Source organism: Lepisosteus platostomus, chromosome 23, assembly GCF_059453375.1.
Source record: "Lepisosteus platostomus isolate fLepPlt1 chromosome 23, fLepPlt1.hap1, whole genome shotgun sequence".
Classification (NCBI taxonomy): domain Eukaryota; kingdom Metazoa; phylum Chordata; class Actinopteri; order Semionotiformes; family Lepisosteidae; genus Lepisosteus; species Lepisosteus platostomus.
This window is the reverse complement of record NC_142633.1, coordinates 9338554-9363397: the sequence shown is the minus strand read 5'-3', so window position 1 is coordinate 9363397 and position 24844 is coordinate 9338554. Positions and strand designations below refer to the sequence as shown.

Genomic DNA, 24844 nt, shown 5'->3' with positions numbered 1-24844 from the left:
CTAAGAGACTGTTATGCCAAGTTTGTAAAACTGGCAGGCCTCTGAACAGCTTTGTTCTTTTCCTGTATTATTGTAGCAACAAGTTAAAAAGCAATTGTTTCCCAAAACTAACAGAAGAGTTCTGAAGAGTTATTAGAGTTGGATCTGTCTCAGCAATGCAGCAATAGCTAAACCACTAAAACCAATTTTATAATTAGAAACCATATACGCCAGCAAAGTGCAGCTTTCTGAATCGCACTCAGAGGCCCCTTCAGTCACTCATAACTCCCCTTGAGAAGGTCTTTTAAATGTCATAGCTTCACTTCTGCTTCAAAGGCTTTTTTAAATTAGATAAAAGAAGGCTATGATGTGATACATTTGAGATTAATTAAATCTTAGATTAAATGAGATTACTTGGAGAAACCCTGGTAAGAATCAGCAAGGGACTGTATATGCTGTGCATCTGTCCTTCCTCTTCAGATGACCCTGTTGCAGTATTCCCAGTGAAGCAGGCACATTCAGTGCTACAAGATCACTGAGCTAGGAGTGTGAAAAAACTTAAATTATCCCCGTATGAGCTCCTGAGTGGTTTACCAGTAAAGATCTGACCAGTTGAATGTGACCGAGATTAGTGGTTTCTGTAACTTGCCTGGCACCTCTGGCACCTGCAAGCTTGCAGTGATATCAGCAAGAGACAGGCTGCTACTCCACTTGGATCTCTTTCTCCTGTAAGACACAGTGGAGCTTGTAACAGATGAATGGCTCCATATATGTGAATGTGTCAAATAAAAAATGTCCGTGTACAGTATCTTCATTCTTCTTGCGCAGCAAGAAGACAACTGGTGATCCTAGTTTGGGTTGGTATATAATGATAAGATAACTGGTATTTGGAGAACAGATGTAATCCTATAGTCCAGATATTTGAGGTTTGAGTGCAGACTATGTTATAAATTTACTCTGCCCAGGATTCTCCAGGCACGGGCACACAACTGTCCACAGAGTACCAGTTGGTAGCCTTGAGTTGGCCTTGTCACAGAACAGTCTTTCTGAGATGAAGTGCTACAGCAATCAATGTGGACTCTCATTGTGTCAGATTCCTCTGAAGACTCCTGTTTAGTGTGCATAGCTCGTATCTCTCCCAGACCTGTCTAAGGGTCACAGAGTTTAACTAAGACTGATTGGCAACATGGGCTTTTGTGAGGTGAGGAAAAAAAAACAATTAGCTATTGATTTTTTTTTTAAATACAAAATTGAAAAACTTCAAGCAGCCATAACCTGGATCAGGTTTTCTAACACGGATGGATTCAAAAGGACTCCTGAGCTGTAAATCAATGCCAGAAATACCTCAACAACAGAGATGAGATAGATAATAATATTTTTTTTTAATACATTTTGGATGGTCAACAACAGTCGTGAATATATTGGATTATATGACGTGTCACCCTTAAACCATTAACTTAATTTGTGTTTTTAATCAAGTCATAAAGTTAATTCATTGAAGTCACAAAAGGTCAACTGCTAAGCACTCTATTATAATCAGAGAGAATTTAATTTTAATCTCTCAAATACTTCAATTAATTAATCATTACTTTAATAATCACATAATTAAATGGTGAAAAAGACATTGTACCAAATATTTCAAAAAATGTAGGTGGTGCTTCAGCTGTCAAGGTTAATCTTTAACAATTATGGCTGATTACTTAAATCACTTTGTCTTTAGGGGCTGCTTATCACATTATAATTACCACTGAGTATTACAGCACTTTGCAATAGGAATAACACACACAGGCCTCCAGCTGAAAAGGCTGGTGTACTGTATGCCACTCACGTTTCACAGGCAATAACACTTTTGAAGCGCAGATTTCTGCAAAACTCAGATCATCTAAACCTGTTCTTCTACGGATCCTGCCCTAGTTTCTTCACCATTGGGCAGCTTCTGACCAGGAAACCTAAGTCCAGCTAAGGCTGCTTGGACATGTGGACCGTGTGCTGAAGCAGACAGGCAGCAGACCAGGTCAAGCCTGTGAGATCCACTGCTTAACCAACACCTGGAGGAAGAGCTTCAGTACTGACTGCCTTCTCCGTGATAGAAGCACAAGTCTGAGCTGACAGATTTTACAATGTTTAGCTAAAAACTCTTCCATCAAAGCTATTGCCCTGCACTTAAAAAACAACATCACCACATGCCCAACTCAACAACCGCTCGGCTTTCATCTCCCAAGAAACGAGTGGTACCCTTGAAATGCTAAAGGACTGGTCAGGGTCCATGTCCCGCCAGTTCTCTTTTCTCCTGTGAGATGGAGCAAACTACGCAGCACATCCTAGAGACCTGCCCACTCCACAGACTCAATGTAGTCCCCACACACCCTCAGGTGAGAAGCTATTGCTCGGCTCAGGCACTTTGCAATTGCTAAATCAATCAATCTTGGGCAATTGCCACAATGCAAAATATGTATAGACCTTTTATGAATATACAACAAAAAATTCAAATTATTCTGTGTTGAGCGGAAATAGTCTGGAATGAATGTTTGATCATGTTTGAAAACCTTTATGATGGGGTGGGAATACTGGAAACATACACTTCCAGTGGGTTTCCTGGGTTTACATCTACACTATCTGAGCTGTGACTGACTGAACTCAGGTTAGTCCAGCTCTGGGTCTGGAGCGCCAGTCTGTTTGCAGGGTTAATTCTAGCTCTTTTATGACCTGCATTAGCTCGTTAATGGCCTATCTGGACCAGGTGCTTTTGCAGACACTGCAGACACATCAGTCTTCAAGGACAGGAGTTGGACTTGTGCCATAAGTTTCCACGACTTTCCCGATGGAGTCAAATCAGAGGAACTGTAGCTCTCCGCGACTAGAAGGAAACAAAATAGCTGTGCTTTCGGACAGCAGCCACCAGCCTTGTCGTGGTGAAGCAAAGTTCTTGCACGCAAGCCGACACCTGGTCTCCCATTGCTAAGCGCATTTATAACCCACTCCCAGATCTACGCCACTTGCCACTGCCACCAGGATTCCCAGTCATGATTGAGCTTGCGATTAAAGGCAGCGCGGACTGGCCACAAACCTGCGCGTCCTGGTGTGGAGTCAGCCCCCTTTACCACGGGAAAGAATCTGTAGTAACACTCGGTCGGAGACTGCAAACCTGTGGGTGTCACGGACAAAAACAGAGCTGGGATTCAGGACACTTCTGGGTGGGAGAGCCTCGGACAGCTAGGAAACCTTGTCGCAGACGACTAGGAAATCTTGTTGATTTCCCTGGATCGCTGAAGTAGCATCTTTTTGACAGCAGAGCTCTCCCACGGGGTCTCTATTTAGGTTACAGTTTCGGTGGGATGGACTGTAACGACTGGTTCTTGATACGATCGACTTGACAGGCTAAACACTTACCTCTGGCTCCATAACATTAAATGGGAACCGTTCGCTGAACGATAAAAATGAAAAAATATTTTAATACTAAAAAAAAGGAATATTTCCCAAAAAAGAAGATGTTCAGATCAATGAAGACATGGAGACCTGAGCTTGGAATGACACAAAAGTGCCTGAGGCACTCGGGGACTGGAGTCTGAAATCACTGCTCTGCCATTTTGACAACAAAAACAAAGAAAAATTAGCAGATTATTAGTAATACTTAATGTTAGCATCTTAAGTTTCTGAGGGGAAATCAGAACTTCAATGAGTGTGGTTTTTAAAAACATTTTAACAATTTAAGAACCAATATATCTTGAATTTAGAATTGAACTATGGGTTTATGTGGGTGTGTCATTTTCTTCTTCTAAGCAATGTGGGAAACAAATAAAAAGGCAAACAGAAGATTAGGATTTGTAGTTGAAAGTCCAGAATTTAAATCCATAAGATCAGAAAAATATTGTGTACAACACTGGTCATTTATGTTGCAAAAAAGATATTTGTTGCTCTGGAATCAAGAGAAGAGTCAACATACTATATATATTCTTGGGCTCAAAGGAATGTCCTACTCTGACAGGCTATAAGAGCTGAGTTTTTAGTCTTGAACAGAGAAGTCTAAGAGGGGACATTATTCAAATATCCGAAACCAAAGGTATTACCAAAGTTCTTCAGAATCAACAGTGAACTACAAATCAAAAAACACAAATGGAAACTACAAGGACGTACAGTACATTTTAAACTGAAACCAGGAGGTGTTTTTTGTTACAAACGTGTGTAGAAGAAGCTTTCCAGGTTGTCAAAGACAGTAACCTGGCTACTTTCAAGAAACAGCCAGAAGAGAATCTTGGACCATGCCACTAGTAGCCAACCCAGCTAGATGGGCCCAGTGGCTTCATCTCATTTGCAAACATTCTTATGTTTAAATACCTTAAACAATGTCAGAATGCTTTTGTGAGATCCAGAAATCTACAAATGTGTTGTGAACTGGCACATTTCACATCAACAACAGATGTCTGATTGGAACATTTCCAGGGCTGGAACTGCCTTATGAAGAGTGACAAATGCCGTGGCGATATAAGTGAAATGAAACACATTCAGTTGATTTAGGATAATCTGATTCTTAGTGCTGTTCCATTTTGTGATCAAAGCTTTCTCTATGAACAAGAATGGATAGAGAAGTCTGAGTTATTGACTCTACAATTCCAACAATAAATAGTATCTTAGCTTTCTATTAGAAAACACAAATATCAAATAGTCAGACTATAGAATGTTCATCTCCTTTTCGAAACACAGACAGTGCCAATCAGATTAAGGAAAATTAAATATTTAAACATTAGCACCTTCACTCCAGTCCATCCATTATACTGGGAGCTCCTACACACTTGCCACAGAGGGTGAGAATCATTAAGAAGCCAAGACATGCCTTACCTTCGTAAATGCTGTTCCTCTTCCAGGATGTCTGTACGACATTGTCACTAGACAGCACTGAGTACACCGGTGTGCTCGGCTCAGCAGAAGCAGATACCCTGGAACAGGAAGGGAGTAGCTGTTAGAAGATGCCACACTTGTGGAGGCTTGATTTGAGCAATCACCACCTGTCATGGAGATCAGAGCAGAGTCTTTCTATGGGCTGTTTATTCCCAGGTGAAATAAAGCAGGTCAGTACAGAATGCTCCCCACTGTAGATCCGTACAGCGGCTATCTGATAAAAACAGTACAGAATATAGCACAAGAACTGATCATATAAAAAGCAAGACCATGCCCTCCCACACAGCTGTGTTCACTGATTCCTTCTAATTAAAATCATTCTGACATACAGAAACACCTTCCTTTAATTTACTGGAGTATTTTGCCATGGTAATTTCATATTGGACATTTCCTATACTATTACCACACTTTTGCCCTGATTCATTATGTTATTAGATGTTCTGTAATGTCTCTGACATAACTGAATAAGCTTTCACTTTGCTTGACTTCACTGCAAAAAGCTTTTCTAATATTTCTGGATCGTTTTTTTACCCTGCAGATATGTAGCAACAGATTTTAATCAAACATAGTTTGAAGATGAAAGGAAGCATCTGACTGCACTCTCAGGTTTTGCACTAAAGTGAAAGGTAATCTCACTGTACATAATTTCCTCTCATTTCTTGAGCCAAATCATTCTGCTGTAAACAAAGCATTTTGGTGGCTGTTCTAACAATTCTTATTCCACATTTTGCAGATATCTTGGTGAGGCTTGATTACCAAGTAATAGCTCATTAGAACATTAGAACATATTACTTTCTTGTTCTTCTGGTACTGTCTCCCACTTTATATATTTTATTATGCGTTCAAATCTATTTTTATAAATTGTTTCTACAGTGGCATATTCAGTCATGCTAATCGTCAATGAAACAAATGGGTTTCAGAAGAGAAGTGGATTGGCCCAGATACTGTGATCAGAATGAATTAGCTTGTACATTATGTTTGTAAATTATGCACGTGAAGTAATACCTGGTAGTTTTATTTCAAAGCTGGGTCTCTAATGTCAATATTTCAATTTGCATATTTATTTTAGCATAATTACAAATGACCAAATTAACTTTATCCGCCATTTTCTTAACTGCCGAACCCTTTTGTCCACGACAATTTGGATATGGGCATGGGTGAGTCCTCACAGACTCTTTAAACTTTCGGGTTTCGAGATATCATGCAAGAAAAAATGTGGTTGTACTACACTGCAAGTCAAAACAACTACAGTGACTATTTCCTGCTGTCTGAGGTAACATGACCTGACAAAAGAGCCTCATCCTGAACAGCTTCTCTGCTTGAAACCAGATACCCTGTCAGGAAACAGCTGTGTTACTGGTGATGCCAAGGATGATATTCAAATTATTTCACCTTAACTCAAGGGAACACAGACTGACTGCTGACAATGTGCAACTGCAAGGACCACCAGCCCTTTTTAAAACACATTTAACTGGCAAGGCCAATGCTACGCTTTTAAACATGGACTTGACTCCAGCATCACACCTTCTCCCACTCACCTTTCTCTTTGCAAGATTATCATTTAATGCACAAGAAACGAATTCATTAAAGAATAACAATGATACATAAACAAAAGCAAACAAAAAGGCTGATTCAAATGAGTCATCTACAGTGACACTTCTCCACTGACAGTAGTTATCTGTAGCATTATCTCTGACTAGTTCACCTCCCCACAGATTTGTTTTATTAATTACAGGCGGTCCGTCAAGATGCAGCCTAATTGCAATACAATGACAATACTAATTGTAGGGCCCCTCAACATGCAAAATAATCATATGATAGACTGATTCCAAGAAATAAAAAAGCTGAAAGAAAAAAAAACATCCTGGTTGTTGAGCTTTCTTTGGGTGTTTTGTTTTTCTATTTTTCTGTGTGGAATTAACACCCATTTGTTTCTTTGCAGCTCATACACTACTGATCTACAGTTGCTCCCCACTCAGATCATAATATGACATGAGGCTAAACGTGGGTAAGGTAATTGAATTTGTGCTTCATGTTGCAGGGAAGGAGGCAAAATTAACCAGCAGGTTCAGTGAAGAGAGCGTTGTCAGCACTTTTTAAAAATATAAAAGCCAGGGTATATTAGAATGCTAGTATACAGGTTATAAAGTATATAAGTGCAGGGATTCGACTCTCTTCTTGAGTTTATGGACAGTTTATCCTGATATTGTCCCACATGGAACTACTGGTGATTGCAATGGAGGTGGTAAGGTCTGCAATGTCTTCGTGACTTCGTGATTTGTCATAGAAAATATCTGCTGCTTTTCTTCAGCTTCCATCCTAAAACCATATAAGAGATCACTTTATTAGCCACATACAATTTCTTGTATTAGGAATTTGTCTTTTCGCAGACCCCAGCTTGCTCTCCATCAGACACACAGACTGGGAGAGAAGCTGGGGGTCAGAGCGCAGGGTCAGCCATTTATACGGTGCCCCTGGAGCAGTTGGGGTTAAGGGCCTTGCTCAGGGGCCCAACGGAGTAGAATTCCTCTGCCAGCCGTGGGATACGAACCAGCGACCTTCCAGCCACAGGTGCTTTATAAAGAAAAGCATTACTGTGCTTCTAGTTCTGGCACTAATGTTATCTTAATAGAATTCCAATGATAAAGGCTGCCTGGGCTGGCTCAGGGGACAGAGCCCAGTAAGACAAACTGACTGTACTGTATGCTCTGATACAGTGAGCCGGATAAGAGCAGACCTCCACTGTGACATATCAGTGAACCACGTATCAGGCAGGGAGTTTTTGGTATACAAGCCAATACTCCCACACCCTTTCTATAGTATTCCTTATCTGACCACATCCTTGCAATTAAGGAACATATCCGAATTTGTAATAATAATGCACTTGGAATGGGAAGGGGGTGCAGTCAGTGCCACTGCCGCTGCTCAGACACGTTTTCTGGAAAATCTAAGACACTAAGAAGGTGTCTGAATATGCAACATAAAACCTGCTTCGTCTTTTACCCCCCTGTAAATCTCAATATTTTATCAGATATCTATCTGTTCACTGAGAATCAGACACTACTGGCACTTTACAGACAGCCTTGGTGGCCCAACATCAAGCAGCAATGGTCTTCGAACTGCTGATTATGTACAGATGACAGCTACTTGTCCTTAAGCTTCTACAATACTCCATCCATCCGTTTTCAAAACCACTTCTTGCAATTCAGGGTCACAGGGGAATCAGAGCCTATCCCAGCGAGCAACACGCACAAGGTGGGGTTACACCTTGAACAGGGCTCCAGTCCGTCACAGGGTGCACGGCCACAAACACACACACTCACCCCAGAAGCCAGCTAACCTACCAGCATGGTTTGACTGCGGGAGAAAACCGAGACACCTGATGCAAAGAGGAGAAGAACATACAGACTCCACACAGACAGCATCCCAGGCCTGGAATTGAACTCGAGGGTACAGCTTTGCAAGGCCACCCTTTTTTACACATTGCTAAGGTTTGTTTTGTATTTTCCTTTTCCGTTTTTCTTAATTAATTTGCAAAGCAACATGGAAATATATTAAAACTGATCACAGGTACGCTGACAGAACCTATTAAAAACAATTAGTGTAGATGGCTTGTCATCAGCACAATTACCAACAGTGTGTTTACTGTGAGACGAGGAGCCATCTGTCCCATGTGCTTAGAGATAATTTATTTGCAGCACAGTTACAACACAACTGCAGCTGAAAAAATGAAAAAAATTTAACTGCACCACAGATGACACCCCATTTGATTTCTGGCCACTTTCTGAGAGCTCCAGTCACTCAGCACCTGATACATGCATTTTAAGCTTCCACTACGATGCACGGGCAACAAAACACGATGCCAAATTTCCCCTATCAGAAAAGTTACTTTGTAAGGGCTTCTGGTCTGCCGAGCTCTGGCAGTAGCACAAGCTAGGAGTGACCACAGACCCCTCCCGGAGAGACCTGTTCCCCTCAGGCCAGAAATTTAATTTCAATTTCAATTTCAATTGCTTACACTTATATAGCGCTTTTCTGGACACTCCACTCAAAGCGCTTTACAGATAATGGGGATCCCCTCCTCCTCCACCACCAGTGTGCAGCCCCACCTGGATGATGCGACGGCAGCCATAGTGCGCCAGAACGCTCACCACACATCGGATTAATGAAGCAAATTCATTGATGGGGATCTTTAGGAGGCCATGATTGGTAAGGGCCAATGGAACATTTGGCCAGGACACTGGAGTTACACCCCTACTCTTTTCAAGAAACGCCCTGGGATTTTTAATGACCACAGAGAGTCAGGACCTCGGTTTTACGTCTCATCCGAAGGACGGCGCCTGTTTACAGTATAGTATCCCCACATCCCCAGCATTAGGACCCACACAGACCTCAGGGTGAGCGCCCCCTGCTGGCCCCACTAATACCTCTTCCAGCAGCAACCTTAGTTTTTCCCAGGAGGTCTCCCATCCAGGTACTGACCAGGCTCACACCTGCTGAGCTTCAGGGGGCTGCCAGCTGTGAGTTGCAGGGTGATATGGCTGCTATTTACCTGCCTCTCCAGGCGTGCCTCCACTACATGCTGTTTTCATGATGGGGGGGGGGGGGGTTAATAATCCACAGGTGAGGAGGGTCTGCAGGTTCCTAGCTCATAATCTTGTATTTGGCTCCCAGCGTTCTGCCCAATAACACAGAACCGTGTTATTAGTCAGGAGTGCTTGAGTGTTTGCTGTGGCAGCCAAGGCGAACCACAGTGATCTTGTGAATATTTAGCAGCACCATGGGAAGGGCCGGGGCAAAGAGGAGTATGTGAGCGTGTGAGTTAACCCCTGACGTGCCGAAGCCCTGGGAGAGAACTGATCCTTCTAACAATGATGGTATCGATAGGTTTCCCTGACGTCACATGACGCAATTCTTCTGGGAAACTGTAAAAAACAGAGCTCTTTGGGGAAAAAAAAGAAAGAAAGTGAGAAAGAAGCGTTATGTTTTTCTGCCTGCGGAGCATTTAAAATGTCACACATCTGGCCAAACCACTCTCCTCTCCGTATTCGAGGAGTTTCGTTAAATCCTTTCTTTTTCTTTCCACCCATACCACTGGACAGAGCTGAGGAGGGGAAGCGGCTGGTATGATCAGCTCCCAGGGTCTGCCTTCAGACCCTGCCAGCATTCCTACTGTGGTGCCAGATTGGCAAAATGATTTCAAAGGTTGATGCGGAATTTATAGGTTTCAATAAAACCTTCCCTTTCTTTATGCACTTTATGACTCGCAGAAGACATTCAAAATTGGTCTCCAGGCTAAATTTGTACAGTATATTTACATGTTTCCAATTTCACATTTTTCTAATGCTAATTTCAGAAGAGAGAGAAATGTTTTACTTTTGGGTCACCTGCAGATCTGTGCACTGGATACCATATTGAATATCAGCTACCAGATTTTAAAAATGCTCACAGAACACAAAAGGAAAACGGCACTTCCACTAACTATACAAATACAGTACCTGCTTACTCCACGGTGTTCAAGTGGTTCATCAGAGGCCGATATCTTACTGAACGTTTTACAGTGAATTGAATTTGATTTCTCTTTAAAGTTGCACATGCATGTTTATCGCCCTAAGTAAATTGTGATATTTTAATCATAGTAATTATTTAAAGCAAGTTTCTTTGGGTAAAAGCATTTGCTAAACATCTGACAGATGCAATTAATGTCAGAGGTATAAGAAATATCTTCACCATTTTTTTTAAATGTATAAAACTTACTTTATAAGTTTTATATTTATACTTTATATACACATTACTTTATTTGAATATTTGGCAATATTTAACAGCATTTTCATTCACTTCCAAAGCTTTGCCATACAGGTGCTGTACATGCAGGAGTGCAGAGATAATGGGACAGTCGCCGCTGGGACTCTCCCAGGAGTGGCTGTGTCTCAGCTTGCCCTGGCCTGTGGGACAGCTCTGAGCCTGACATCCTCTTGCCAAAGGGCCCACGCACATCAGAAAAACAGGTCTGGGCTCTGTCACTTACAGCTCGAGTCCAGCCGCCACTCTGGCAAGACAAAACCCTCTTAATGTCTTATTCATTTAACACATTGTGCCACCTGGCAGCTAAATGACGCAAATGCACAATGAGGGCAAACCCCCTGGTACTGTTTTTTACAGCCCACTGTTGGGTACAGCCCAAAATGAAATGGTCTTAATAAGAGGTCGGCAGACTCAATAGACTTTGGAAAAGCTGGATGGTTAAATTAGATTTTCTATATGGGGGCCCAGAGAATGTCTGAAAAAATGTGTTTCAGGCTTTTGATTTGTTTAAAGTATTAATAATGCATGAATCAATACAATATGGAGAGGATTCACATGGTATTTAATTTCCTTTTCCTTTTCTGTGGCTTAAAAATCACTGATACGTTATATATAAATAAAATATATCACTGATAATGCACCCTGTCTTAAAATGTCCCATTTTTTTATTAAGTAGTTTAACTATTTGGCCTTAGAGAAATGAATACTTTTCATGATGAAACTGGGAAATATGCCAGATTCAGAATCAAACTAATGGAGCCCAGAGCAATCAAACACTATTGTAACCACATCCTTGCCAACGTTTCCAGGTCACACTAAACCCAGTGATCTGAAATTCTTAAAATAAACCTTTACATTAACATAAGTGTAAAACATATCCTTGCTCTGGAAATCCCCACATGAATCCTGTTTACATTGCCAGGAGGCAGAGAACACATATTTTAGATTGGTGAGATTGTTAAAGGAAAACATCACTATTTTATTAAGATGTGGACCACACTTCATGATTTGTGTATCACTCTCAGTGTTATAACCAGGGCTTGCAACTATTGGTTTTAAAAAGCATGATTTACAAACTCCAAATCTACAACGGCTCTTAAAATCAATGTCCTCCAAAAATCAGTGCATCATAGTGATCTGACGTAGACCCAAAACAGCTCGGTGTCGAGCATCCTCTGAAAGATTAATTACAGGCAAGAAATGGAGCAGACAAGACTGTCACAGCAATTGCAAAGTCTGGTAAACAGTTTGTGTATAAACCTTAAAGGTGTCTCCAACTAGTAAGAATATTGACTTCGTGCACCTGCAAATTCTTGAATAATGTCTTCACTTTTCAAAGCACTTTTCAAATTACCTGGAAAATATCATTTGATTCCTCAAATAAAGGTATGATATTGCACAGTACAAGCTAAATATTGTGAATAATATTCACTAAGGCAAAAGCAGAATAGTCCCATTTGTACAACTTCTACTGAAGGTTAAGAACAGTACTGTATATTTATTTTAAATACTCATATAGCACAGTTCAAAAAGCAATGTACATCACATTTAATAATAATAACACAATTAACCAGACACCAATTAGAATACAAGAAATACAGTATAAAGATGTAAAGTTTGGTTGAGATACTGGTTAGCTGTGAAAACAACAGAAGATTTCTGATGTTATATTTGCCAGAATTCACTCTTTGGTCACATTTGCTTAAAGCTGACCTAAAAAGCAAACAGCACAGGTGTAGTGGTGTGAGTACCTGCCAGAGAGTAGCTGCCAGAGAACAGTTTGCGCGATAAAAAAATCAGCAAATCCAGATTGGGTCAGAAAAAGACTCCAAAAGGTGTGAAGAAACACGCTTAAAAGCATGAAACTCTAAAGAACTGAGCAGAAGAAGCACTTGATTTTCAGGAGCAACCCGACTGCCCTCTTAAAATCAGTTCAAACTGTTGGACGTGAAGTTGTTTGAGAACTGTCTTATTAACTGGTCTCCAGTGACTGTGTGGATCCTTGCTTTCTGGCACAAAGCCAAAGCAGAGTGGTGGGCTTCTAAGGTGTCACGTGACCCATACTGTGAGGTATTTTATTTGTGTTACGGCATGTTCAGACAGCTTGACCCCTGTCCACTGAATCGGCGTGAAGGTGGAAAATACACTCGGCAGAAATTCTGGAGGCAGATCTGAAATACCAAAGGCACAGAGAGCCTCTTCACAGAGCTGCCAAGTGCAGGAAAGCCCACAGGAAAAATGATATCCCCAACTGGCACTTACTGTACTGAGCATGGCAAACCTGAAGGGCACAGTTTCAGCCCCAGCCCATCAGCATGACTGCCCCGAGACACACTGCACCACTGGACACAGAAGCTGCTTAGAAACCCTTTAGGGTTTCTCCTCCTGAGAAACACGCTAACTGCCCCTACCGGCACATCAGTCTGGAGCTAGTGCTGAAATGCATCATTTTAATTCCTAGACATTTCATTAAAACTGCACCCCAAAAGATAGGAAAAAGAATGCTTCTAGCATTTGGTCACTGTGGAACAGGAGTATCTTGTGAAAATAACTACCTTTATGACTACAGCAACTGCCATTTTAGCCATGTGACGAAGTTTGTGTTTTGGCCTTCTTGACAGCATCCAATCTCTGTGTGTCATAAAAAGCTGACACCATTCCCGTGACACCACCAATGTATAATTCTGCCACTGCAGTATCTACAGTATCTATGACTCTTCAAGGTAATTTCCTTGCCATTGAATTAAGCACAAATGCTGGCACAGTAACAGGATGGCTTATTACTGCTGTCCCACGGATCTTGGTTGTCCTGGGTTCGATTGCAGGCTAGGGCTCTTATGTGTGGAGTACGAAACTCCTGCCTCCCCAACACATGCTGCCTACATTAATTAATGTTTCTAAATCATCTGTGTGTGAGAGCAGCCTGCTACAGACTATCCAGCCTGGTGTATAGTGCCTGCCATGTGTCCTATCCCTGCCACACATTCACCAGGACTAAGCAGTTTTCTGTTAATGTATAGGTAGATGGAGACGAGTACAGTACAAATGAATCAGTATGCAAAGTGTCAGGAACTGGCATTTCCATGATTTTCCTTTAAGCTCACTCCAGCAGTGTGGTATGTCTTTTATCATAATATAAGACCCATTCTTTAATATCTGAGGACAGATTCAAAGTGCAAAATGGCCTGAATGTCATGCACTTCCAATCCTGTCCTGTTTGTGAACATCAGACAGTGCTTTTTAGTGCCATTCAATGGATCTAGCAGCTTTGTCCCTTTCGCTGACGTCAGGCAAAACAAGAAATACAAATAATAATAATACAGAGATAAAAATGTCTTACCCTTGTGGTGCCTCACTGCCAGTCAAACCTGTGAAGCAGACCGCAGAAAGCAAGAGTGAGCAGACATTTGGGATTTTGTTGTACAAATAATACACTTTAACAAATGAGTACAGTATGTAATGGATACATGAAAACCTGGAAAACATTGAACTCCTAAAATCTCAGCCCTTTAAAACAGTTCAGTCACCCAGTGAGTTTTGAAAAACTGTGGATAAATTACACAAGTTTTATTTTAAATCATAATAACATGGAGAAACATTATTCATTTAAAGTAGCAGGAGCAGCATTTCATTTAGTGGGCAGGGGACAAATCTAAATTAAACTACTTGGCAATACCGTTTTTGGACATCTCAGTTTTTGGAAACAAAATACCCCGACAGTTTGACATGAAGGCTCACTGAAATTCAGTCCTGCAGTACGGACCATGATCCGGTTAGTACTGAAGACTTTAGGCTGACAGCCTTTTGAAATGCAAGATTTCATGCATGCTGTTAGTAAGTCTGCAAATACACAACGTGCAAAGTCAATCTCCCACAGAGTTGCACAAATATAAAAACAATGTGTGTTAATGAATATTTCTTAAGCAGGAAAAATGGTTTGTAGATAGAAGGAAATATCCATAAAACTGGTTCTCCACCCAGCCACGTTTCTAAATCTCTCCAAGTGATTAGCAGATTGAGACCTGAAGAACAGGATTAATCTGGTCCAAATTATTAAAATTATTATCCAACTGAGCAAATATTACCAAACCAAACCAAAAATATTCACCCTCAAGGACTCCCACTGTGACTCTAGAGGCTTTTGAAATGCATAACAGCTGTTAAATATTTTGAACTGAAGGTGTGCTGAAAGATTATTAGATTCTTCAATTTCCAGGGTCCTGCGTTGGTCAGTCTAGCACTTCATGTTTATAACACTTGTTTTAGTATGAACTGATTTTCTTGTACATACTGTACATTATGAAATTATTTCAGATACTGTATAACACTGATTTTTTCAATGCCTTTAAAAAATGTTTTTGGAACACAATTTTGATCTGTTGATGTGCTGGTAAGTTTACTTCCTTAGTTTCTGCTGATGAAGTGGCATTCGTGCAAATAACTGCACTCAAGATTAACTCTTGACCCTCAAAAATATCAAATCTAGGTTATTCTGTCTGTTTCCTCATTTGGTTTCATTATGTTACAGATCATATATTTAAATGAATGTATTAATACACAAATTCATTTCACTCTTTCAAATATAAAACAGCAAGTTTAGTCACTGTTGAAAGACATCAGTTAAACTGGTCACATTCACATTGACCTACATGATCAGGGGGGCACTAAAAGGACTTTTGAAATATCTTGCTAAACATGAGACAAATATATTAAAAAATAATATTAAATTTTCTCAAAATCACGCCTGGTGTCTGGAAAATGGCATAAAATGATACAAAAATAAATCAGAAAAATGTACAGTAACTGTTGTTATAAAAGTCTTCACCTGATTTGACTGGCTGAAGAGATAATGTAGGTTCACCTAGGTCCTCCTGTCCAGCAGGGGGAGCACCTCTGGATTCCTGGTGCAAGATTGTTGAGGGGATTTCCAGCCCTTGCTCTCTAGGAGTATCTCCAGGGGCCTTGTCTTTCTGAGGAGGGGGTATGGAGGGAACAGTCGGGTTTCCTTCCCCAGCTATGTCTTCTGGAGTTGGGGTACTGCCCTGGGCAGGCTCTTCACTGCCTTCCCTCAACAGGGGATCCTCCAGCGTGTCCTCCTCGTCCAAGCTATCCTCAAACTCAAATCCCCCCCCTTGTTCTTCATCGTCTTCTTCCTCCTTCTCCTGCTCTTCCCTCAGCTCTTCAATATTGTCCTTGGACATGGGATCTAAAAGAGAGGCAGGGGGCCATTAATGTTGTTTGGTCACGATCAGCACAATGGAGATGCCTGTCAATTCCACTTGATACTTCTCCAAGCTCATGAACCGTCAGCCATTTACAAACTTACAGACGTAATTCTGACTCGGGAGTAACAGGAGTGCTGTCACTCAAAATAGGCCCTGGCCAAAATTACACTGTCCTGTGATTATTCCATAGCTAGGAAACATAGTAAAGTACTTGCATTTAAATGTTTCTCTCACGCAGACAAAACAGCCTGTGATCTGCAAAAATGGATAAACCTCATCACTTAATAACTAGGTTGACAAAAAAGCAGCATGATTAATCACTAGTTCAACAGCCACTGAGTCTGCTCTCTTTTATCCCAGTTCTACCCCCTTGTCTTACCCCTCGTTACCACAGATTGCTGGCAGAAATTTAAATAGCTCCCAGGTATCAGTTTCCATGAAAGAGACGGTTAACACAGGATGCTCAAGCTTTTACAGTTCTTTTACAGTGTGCTTCTATTTCCTTTTGCCGGTTATTTAGATGATCCCTTTCCGTGCTCTGTGACGGACTGGCGTCCCATCAAGTGGAAGAAGTGTCACGGCACCTCAGTCCCACCTTGCCCTTTCTGTGACTGGCTCCCACCTACCGCAACCATCGCCAGGAAGGATAAGTGACTTCCTGCTAGTAGATGGATTGACAGTGGCAATCAGGGCAAGGCCATCATCTGATATACTAGGCACATTAAGAATAAAAACATGGGGAAGTGGTTTTTCTGAAATCCTTCAAGAAACAGTCGAATGAGATTCTCATGTTAAGCCGCCAGTAACCCAATGAGAAAAGATAGCCCACACGGCCTCCAGTGACTTCAACCCTGTTCAACCCTGACAAGAGCTGATGTCACTGGACTGTAACATAACACAGAAAGATTTTTAAAAAGCTGTTGCCCCGGCAAATTAGGATTTATGGGTCACAGAAATGTATTAGAATTAAAATTTGAAGGACATAAACTGTATTGCTAACCACTAATAACAGATCTTGTTTTGCAAAATTACAGCTCTTCAAATATAAATACTGCAGCCTTGTAATAATGGGCAGAATGTCAATGTGCTCTCTTTGACGCTGATGTATGGTAATGTCTTACAATTAATGCATCTCTTGCAGATCTTTAAAAATTGTATATGTTGTTCTGTAACAAAAAGTTCTTACAATCTATCAGCTTACCACTTGCGTATATTGAGTTCACTATTGATTTAAAGAGCGTTTAGTTTGAAAAGCATTTAAACTCATTCAGTCATCAACAGAGATCTGTGAGTTAATTTCACTAGTTAAAACTAGTAGAGGTCAAAAATGAACATCAAAGCTGGCATTAGGATTTCACCACAAGCTTGTTATAAAGTCATTAAACTTTGATTCACCATACCACAAATGACCACACATCTTTCAAGTTATAAGATAAAAGCCATTACACAATTAAATGCTTTCATTCATTTAGAAAATTCCACAAGTCCTCCAGAATCACTTCAGGCTCTTGATTACTGTGGTAAATCCTTCCACTTAAGCTGTTAAATAATTAGGCAGAAATCGGTGAATGTCACTCATACTGGTAATCTCTATTTATTAGCATGTCCTGACTTAATTGATTCAATTTAAAATTCCCCTAAAAGCAAAAACATCCTGTCAAGATTAAATTAATCATTTTATTGCTGTTATATTAGCTCATTCGTTTGGACTTTCCTGTCCACAAAAAAACAGGCAGCATATTTAATTAGGCCCCATTTATATACTTGAAACCCATTAAAAATACAAAAAAATGTATTTTGGTACCAACATCATTGTTTATTAATAATGCCCTCAGTATGTTTGAGGTACTTTTGTCCAGCAAGTATTGAATTTATATGATGTAGCTCGAATTCTGTATGCTGATTAATATTTGTCAGTAACAGGATTGATCAACAGGCTGGTAGTGTGTGTGGCTAGGACTAGCTGTACATCTGTGACCTAGCTGCAGAAGCTGTCCTTGGGGGATTCTGCACCACTCCTTTCAATCAACCTGGACAAACCTCTATCTTTTCACTGCTCTCTGGGCCTTAACTGCCACACCCCATCCCAGGCTCATGCTACAAATGGTAATCAGACTATTTAAAAGACATTTCTGTCAAAAGTGCCATGAGGGCAGGCGTTTTCCTGCTGAGTTTTATTAATAAAGCCACATTTTGCACTTAACAGTAGGATGTTTGAGAGTCACAGATGAAAGCTCAATAAAAAGCAATTTTTGCATTTTTGACTTTTTAGAGTGGTTTTCTAATTTGGTTTCTTAGAATCAAAGAGTTTTGTACTATGTATTTGAATTACGCTCTTACATGCAATTTTCATTTAGCTATTTATATAAGTACTGTACTCTGCTGAGCATCTTTTTTTGTTTTGTAGATGCAAGATGCAATAACAGAAGACATGAGCATGCTGATGTGAGGCTGGAGATTATCACTGGGGAAAATTAAGAGAAAGCACTTTATAATACAGGTAGAGTACATGAGTGTTTTCAAAGAAGGCCTGTGCAGAAAGAATAATTTCAGAGACAAACAATATCCAACGTTCTGTACCTACAACTGTCAGTGCTATTATTTAAGTACTCTCATAGAATTCATGGATGTCTTATTTTATAGACAGCAACATCTTCTGTATGGGGGTAATGTACAAGTAGATTAGAGTAAACTGAAAATAAGAACTCAGAAAATACATTACAAAGTATTTCAGGAACAAGCCCTGAAAGGCTTGTGTTTTCTTTGGGGGCACATATCAAAAACTAGGTCAGCTGAACATCATTTGCATGATCCGACCCATTTTCCATTTCCACGGAAAGCTATTTGGAAAAAAAAAATCATAAATAAGTTATCACTTCCAGGAAACTCAAACTGCATCTCTCATCAAATAGGCTGCACTCCCTTAACCATAGCAAAGACGCCAAGGACCACAGATGTGCAGTTATTTGTCTGACAAAGCTCAAAAGCATCTCTTTCTTGTGGTATATTATCCTTTAGGCTATGTGTGTAACAACAACAACAGAAGACAATTCTTGACACCAGCATGAGATTATATGCTCAAAATAGTTCGGTGATGGTCTAAGCAATGTAACCAGTGTACAGAACTCCAATGTAATTTATGGTTTTTCATTTTGAGAATGGTTGATCATGAAATAAATCAGAGTCAAATCAAATACATAAAATATGTTAAATAATCAACGAAGAAACTGTGCAGTCTAATTCTCACTTCACCAGCCTTCTGAGCTCAAAACAAAAAAAATGATTTCCCAGCTCATCCTGACCACACTGGTATGATGAAATTATGTGAATTCTCAATTCATTAAGCGATTAAGAGTAGATTGGCTTTCGAAAACACTGTACACCAGTGCTCACTGATTAACAGGTAAGAAAAAGACATTGGCATGACACCGCACACCATAGTTGTCAGCAGATCTTAAAAAGCAAATGGAATTTTATTCAGATTCAAAATATTTACAAAGAAAAATCAACTGTCTTAAATCCTATGATGCTGTTATTAGGCATATTTAACTTTACTTAAGAGCGTAAGCCCACTATCCTTTTTTATGCATCAGCACTAATGCTGCAGCTTGTAAATCTTCGGTGGGAACGTGAATCTGCAAGGTATTCAATTTGTTTCATTTTAATAACAACAGGATCTTGCTTCACCCAGTTCCAGAGTCTCTAATCTGTCTTTGGAGTTCAGACTTTTTCGTACTTGCAGTTATAAACAGATGTGAACATCAGTACTACCTCTGAAATATACAGTACTGTAATTAAAGCTGGATTGTTTCAGACTTTTTTTTAAACCAGATTCTTTACATAGCTGTCCTGTGCTTCATCGGATGTTCCAGAAAAAACAGGTCATCCCTCCAGATGAAAAGGTCTGGATGCTGTTTTGAAAGCGTTAGATTTTCCAGAAAGCAAAATCTTTGGTGCAAAGACAAGATCGCATAAAGGATATTTTCAATTATTTAATTTACATTAGCACTCTGGTCAGAACTGTTAAGATGAGTATAAACACAGGAATTTTTTAATTTGAATCTTTAAATGGGTTGGACTGGGAAAAAAATCAAGGCTGATGCTTCATCAAAATGCCTTTCCCTGAGCACATTATATATTCCTGCACTGCACTACTGTAAATTAAGTCAGGCTTCAGCTATAAAACATTGATCTGAAAACATTACCAGAATTTTAATCCACAAACTAAGAAACATGTGGCCAACAGCAAGGATAAAGCCTTTGTACCTGAAGTCATTGCATCTGACACTATTTTATACAGTAGAGAAAATATATTACTTAATAATGCAGTACTTGTCCCATAGTGCTGATGTGCTGTAGAGGACTGACAGCAACACATACTGTACAGTTTGCACAATAGAATTACATCACTGGGTGTGTTTGGTGTAACACCCTATAATTAGCCCACACTGAAAGGACCCAGGCAGAGCTACACCCTTTAGCTGGGATACAGTGTGGTCAGGAGCACTGTGGGTCACAAAGCACAGTTAGACTCAGGCCTGGTCTCTACCACTGCCACCTGGAGTCTACAAGGGCCTCACAGATGGTGCTCAGTGCAGATTGGTGCTCTTGGCTCCTTACTATAGTTTAATGATTCACAATATGGTATTACAAAAGAACTGTTACATAGACTTTCATGATATATGAATTACAACAGAAAGGTGTTCTGATTTACCCTGGTCCAATCCTTTAGTGTTTCCTCGGGACTTCACTGGTTAAAGCGAAAGTTGGTTTTATCTTAAGATAACAACTGACTGTTTTAGGTAGTTAAGAATACAGTCGGTGAGCCAAGAACTTAAAAAAAAAAGTATGCACTCTCAAACTGCAACCTTTATAAATATCAGCAGGATTGTCAGGGTACTGAATCATGTTTTTTTTTTCTAAAAACGAGAACATTCCCATAGGTGTCTTAAAATATCTAGACCACCCATGACCACTGCAACACAGAGCAATCCCAAATCATTCACTCTGCTCTTACTCAAATAATGAAATAACTAAAAGTAAAAAACAGTGCTTTCTTATTTCCAGCATGAGAGTTATGCTTTGTATACATCTGAATGGCAGGTGGATGGGTTTGCTCTGAGGCGGAGAAAAATCGTCAGCAAAAAGACAAATTAAAGAAAGATATTTGTTTTTATCTGTGAAGGTTCCAGTTAGGTCTGTCATCTGACTTCTACACGTTACTTATGAAGGGATGGATACACATAAAAAAGAGCAAGATGGCGAAAGCTGATTTTGTTCTCCTCTGGCAAACAAACTTGGATCTCATCCATGATAGAAGTTGGACTTCAACACAAAAACAGGCCTTTTTAGAATTTCAGGCCAGTTTTAATACGGCACGGGTGCCAGTAGACAGAAAGCTACAACAGCATTCGTTTGCTTTCTCAAGTTTGCAATCCGCAAAAGAAGCTGAGTGTGCTGTATGAACAAAAGGCACAGACACAGAGGCAGCTCTGTGAAAGGATTACAGAGCAAACAAGTGTGCGTGAAGCTGTTAGAGGGTTAGGTGATCTTATGTAGGTTACTAAGACAAACAGCAGAATTTCAAGCTATGGTGCTGCCTGCGTGATACCAGGTACTTTTCCGAAACATGACAAATTAAATGCTCCTCAAACAATTTTACAGAAAAGTTTTAGTCATATTTAATATTTCAGGAGGCACCATACATCGTGATTCATATTATACTGCAATTCATATTTCATAACCACTAACAACTAAGGAACCAATTCAGAAACAATGCATAACTATTTTACAGCAGAAATAGTGGGTGTGGATGGTACATTCAGAGGTTTATCAAGTTCTATCAGTACTGTACATCCTTAAGCAAGATCTATGCTACACTGCTCATGGACTAATTGCTGTGAAAGAGGATGAAAGCAACTCCAGGAGAGGTTTCGACTTTAGCAGCATCAAATTCTTGATTTTGGTCACTTACATTTGGGAAACGCTTGCCCACATAATCACTGGGTTTAAGAACGTACTAATGCAGCTCAGCATTTTTAGATTTAACAGAAACCATAACAGTATCATCTTGTATTTTATATTTTTAGCATATAAAAAAAGTAGATTACAAACAAGAGGTGGATATTTTGCTCAAGTTGCTTGTTCAGCTGCTAAAAGCTTATTGACCTGAGAATTGCATCCAGACGTTTCTAAAAATGATTTTAATTCTGCTTCAAAATTAAAGCTGGTTGCCACTTCTCAGCGTTTCCTTTATTTCAAGAGTTTCATTTCCACATGTATCATTAGATTCACTGCTGGCCCAGAAGTGTTCCTCTGGGTTGTTCGTCAATGCTTCCTGAGTAGCCAAGTCCTTTTTATAATGTGACAACCACAGCTCAGCTCGAAACCAGATCTCCCCAGTGTGATGTATAATATTGTAGCATGAAGCGTGCAGAGAATCAAATTTGAATGCCCTTAACTATTTACATGCGAGGCAGAGCCCACACAAGCCGAGAACTGACGTGTTGATTTAAACAGGAACTCGGGTGCCAATCCTTCCCTGACAATGGCTGAAGACCTCGCAGTTCTGCCCTGGTGTCCCCCCGGAGACCCGTCAGGGGATTCCTGAGGTCTGCCACTCCAGCCCCAGGGTGTCTCCCTGCCGAATGTCCGCTGGGGAAGCAATATTACCATATCTCTACTTCAGTGCTTCTGAGAATTGACAGTCAGCACTAAGCCCAGATGGTAACTAATTCCAATCTAAATCGTGACCTTTCGTCATGAGATCTTTGCCGGCGTATACCATTATCAATAATGTCAAATCAAGTGAAGATGACACACAAAGGCACTACGACTGCTGTTCTGAAGAAGACGTACTGAAGTCATGGCTGCATCACAAGAGTACCCATTCACACAAGCAGCTGTAGAGGTGAATGTGAAGCCTTACTTTAACAATTTAACCTGACATTAGTGGCCAAGGCGCACAACACAGGGCACAGTGGTCAGCATTGCTGCCTTACTGCACTGGGGTCCTGGGTTCAATTCCTGGGGTGCTGTCTGGGTGGAGTTTGTATGTTCTCCCCCTGTTCGCATGGGTTTCCTTTAGGTGCTCTGGTTTCCTCCCACAGTCCAAAGATACAGTATATTGGTAGGTTAAATGGCTTCTGGGAAAAGTTGTCCTGGCGAGACTATGTGTGTGTCTGTGTTTGAGTGTGACCTGTGATGGACTGGTGTCCCATTCAGGGTGTATCTTGCCACGCATCAGTTGATTGCTGGGATAGACTCTGCCCCTCTAGTGACCCAGAATTCGATTAAAGGGTCAGAAAATGGATGGATGCATTTGTGCATGACACCGCTCAGTTTCCAGGGCGTATCTGGTTTCTTACTCCCTCTCTGCAGTTATTGATTTCCTTTTGTGTTCGGCCCGTAGCAAGTGCAACAAAAAGCAGTTAGCTTCCATTTGAAAATTGAGAGCAGTGAATGCTCTGCAGCATGGTCACTTGTAAAAGCCCATGTGGTACTGGCCAGCTCATCTTCTGGCTGAGCTCTATTTGTGGACATGTGTCAAGAGCATATGGACTAATGGCAGCATCTTGTCAGAGCAGCTGGTCTGCTGGCGAACGGACTGCAAGAGCTCTCCTCTCTTCCTGTCCTCCTGCATTTTCAAGTGCCTCAATGCTTTGCACAGCCAAGGAGTGAAATGTGTTTTTTTTAAATGAGTCTGCAGCGAAATATTAAATAAATGAGAAGGGTCTGTGTTTGAGCCATATTACCCTACACTAGCAATAAAACCGAGCACAACTGCCTTCTTTTTGACATAATGTTTTTTTCAATTAAAAATTCATAAGCGAGGAATGAGACACCACAGATACGGGGTGAGGGAATCAAAGCAAAGCACCCAAGAAAGCTGCTGTCTCATCAGGGTGCAACCTTCCCACTGCACCTTAAACACAGGCTAAGGACAGTGTCGTAGTATTAGTGCAGGAGTGATATGAAAGTAACGGTGTACAACTTGCCTGTGCCTTTTTCTCCAACAGCAAGATAACAGCTCCAAATATTTTCATGTATCATTGTGAGTGATCATAAATTACTATTTAAAGAAAAACAAATCATACACAAAATGAAAAGCACACATGAAAAAGATGCAGACAAGATCATGTCAACTGCATTGATGGCAATTGATTGCATAGTACCTTCTCTCTGTGTTATCAAAGGGTGTGAGAAACCTGCTTTGCATACCAGAACACCCTTACCCTTCTTCAGCTAATACAGAGTTACAGTGGCTTGCAACCAAATCCAACCCGTCCAATGACATCTATTATTTCTCGATTACAAGTAACGCATGCACCTTTTTTAGAGTGAAGATTTTCAATCGAAGCATTTTGATTCAATAGTGTTTTGATCAAGCCCTTCAACCGATGAAAGAATTTAAAACCTGCAAAAAAAAAATCAAAAACTCAAATAGCCCCAAAAAATAAAATGTAGCAATTAGTCGTACTGGATAAGTCTGTGTGCAAAATCTGTGTGCTTGCCCCACTAACACCTCTTCCAGCAGCAACCTTAGCTTTCCCAGGAGGTCTCCCATCTAGGTACTGACCAGGCTCACACCTGCTCAGCTTCAGGGGGCTGCAAGTTGTGAGCTGCAGTATGATACGGCTGCTGGCAAGCCACTGGATATAGCTGTGTGCAAGTCTGCTGCTTGACACAACAGAGGCTTTGGCTTGATATACACAGGCAACACATCCAGCTTTGGGATGGATGATCCTCATCCATCCGTATTACTTTCTCACTGTCTACAATATAAACATCGGGACCCTAGTGCCACCCATCCAAGCTGCTGCCCAGTTTGCGGCTCCAGAGTGACAACCTTAGAAACAGGGCCTAAGAAATTCTGTGGAGACTGGATCATTTTCCCAAATGAGCTGTGTGAAGTCCACTATATCCACTGCTAATGGGTG

At 40.6% G+C, this 24844-nt stretch overlaps 1 protein-coding gene across 4 annotated transcripts in view; it reads right to left on the bottom strand.

Annotated features, from left to right (window-relative positions):
* LOC148642010 (rho guanine nucleotide exchange factor 10-like protein) overlaps positions 1-24844 on the bottom strand; it is a 140922-nt gene that overhangs the window by 102280 nt on the left and 13798 nt on the right. For 3 of the 4 annotated variants that reach the window (XM_088617399.1, XM_088617400.1, XM_088617402.1), the window contains exons 3-6: positions 15506-15886; positions 14021-14048; positions 4816-4913; positions 3047-3124 (exon numbers count right to left, since the gene is read on the bottom strand). In XM_088617399.1, the coding sequence (XP_088473525.1) occupies positions 3047-3124; positions 4816-4913; positions 14021-14048; positions 15506-15886 (585 nt within the window). The remainder of the gene's footprint in view (positions 1-3046; positions 3125-4815; positions 4914-14020; positions 14049-15505; positions 15887-24844) is intronic. The other variant, XM_088617401.1, reaches the window with a different exon arrangement.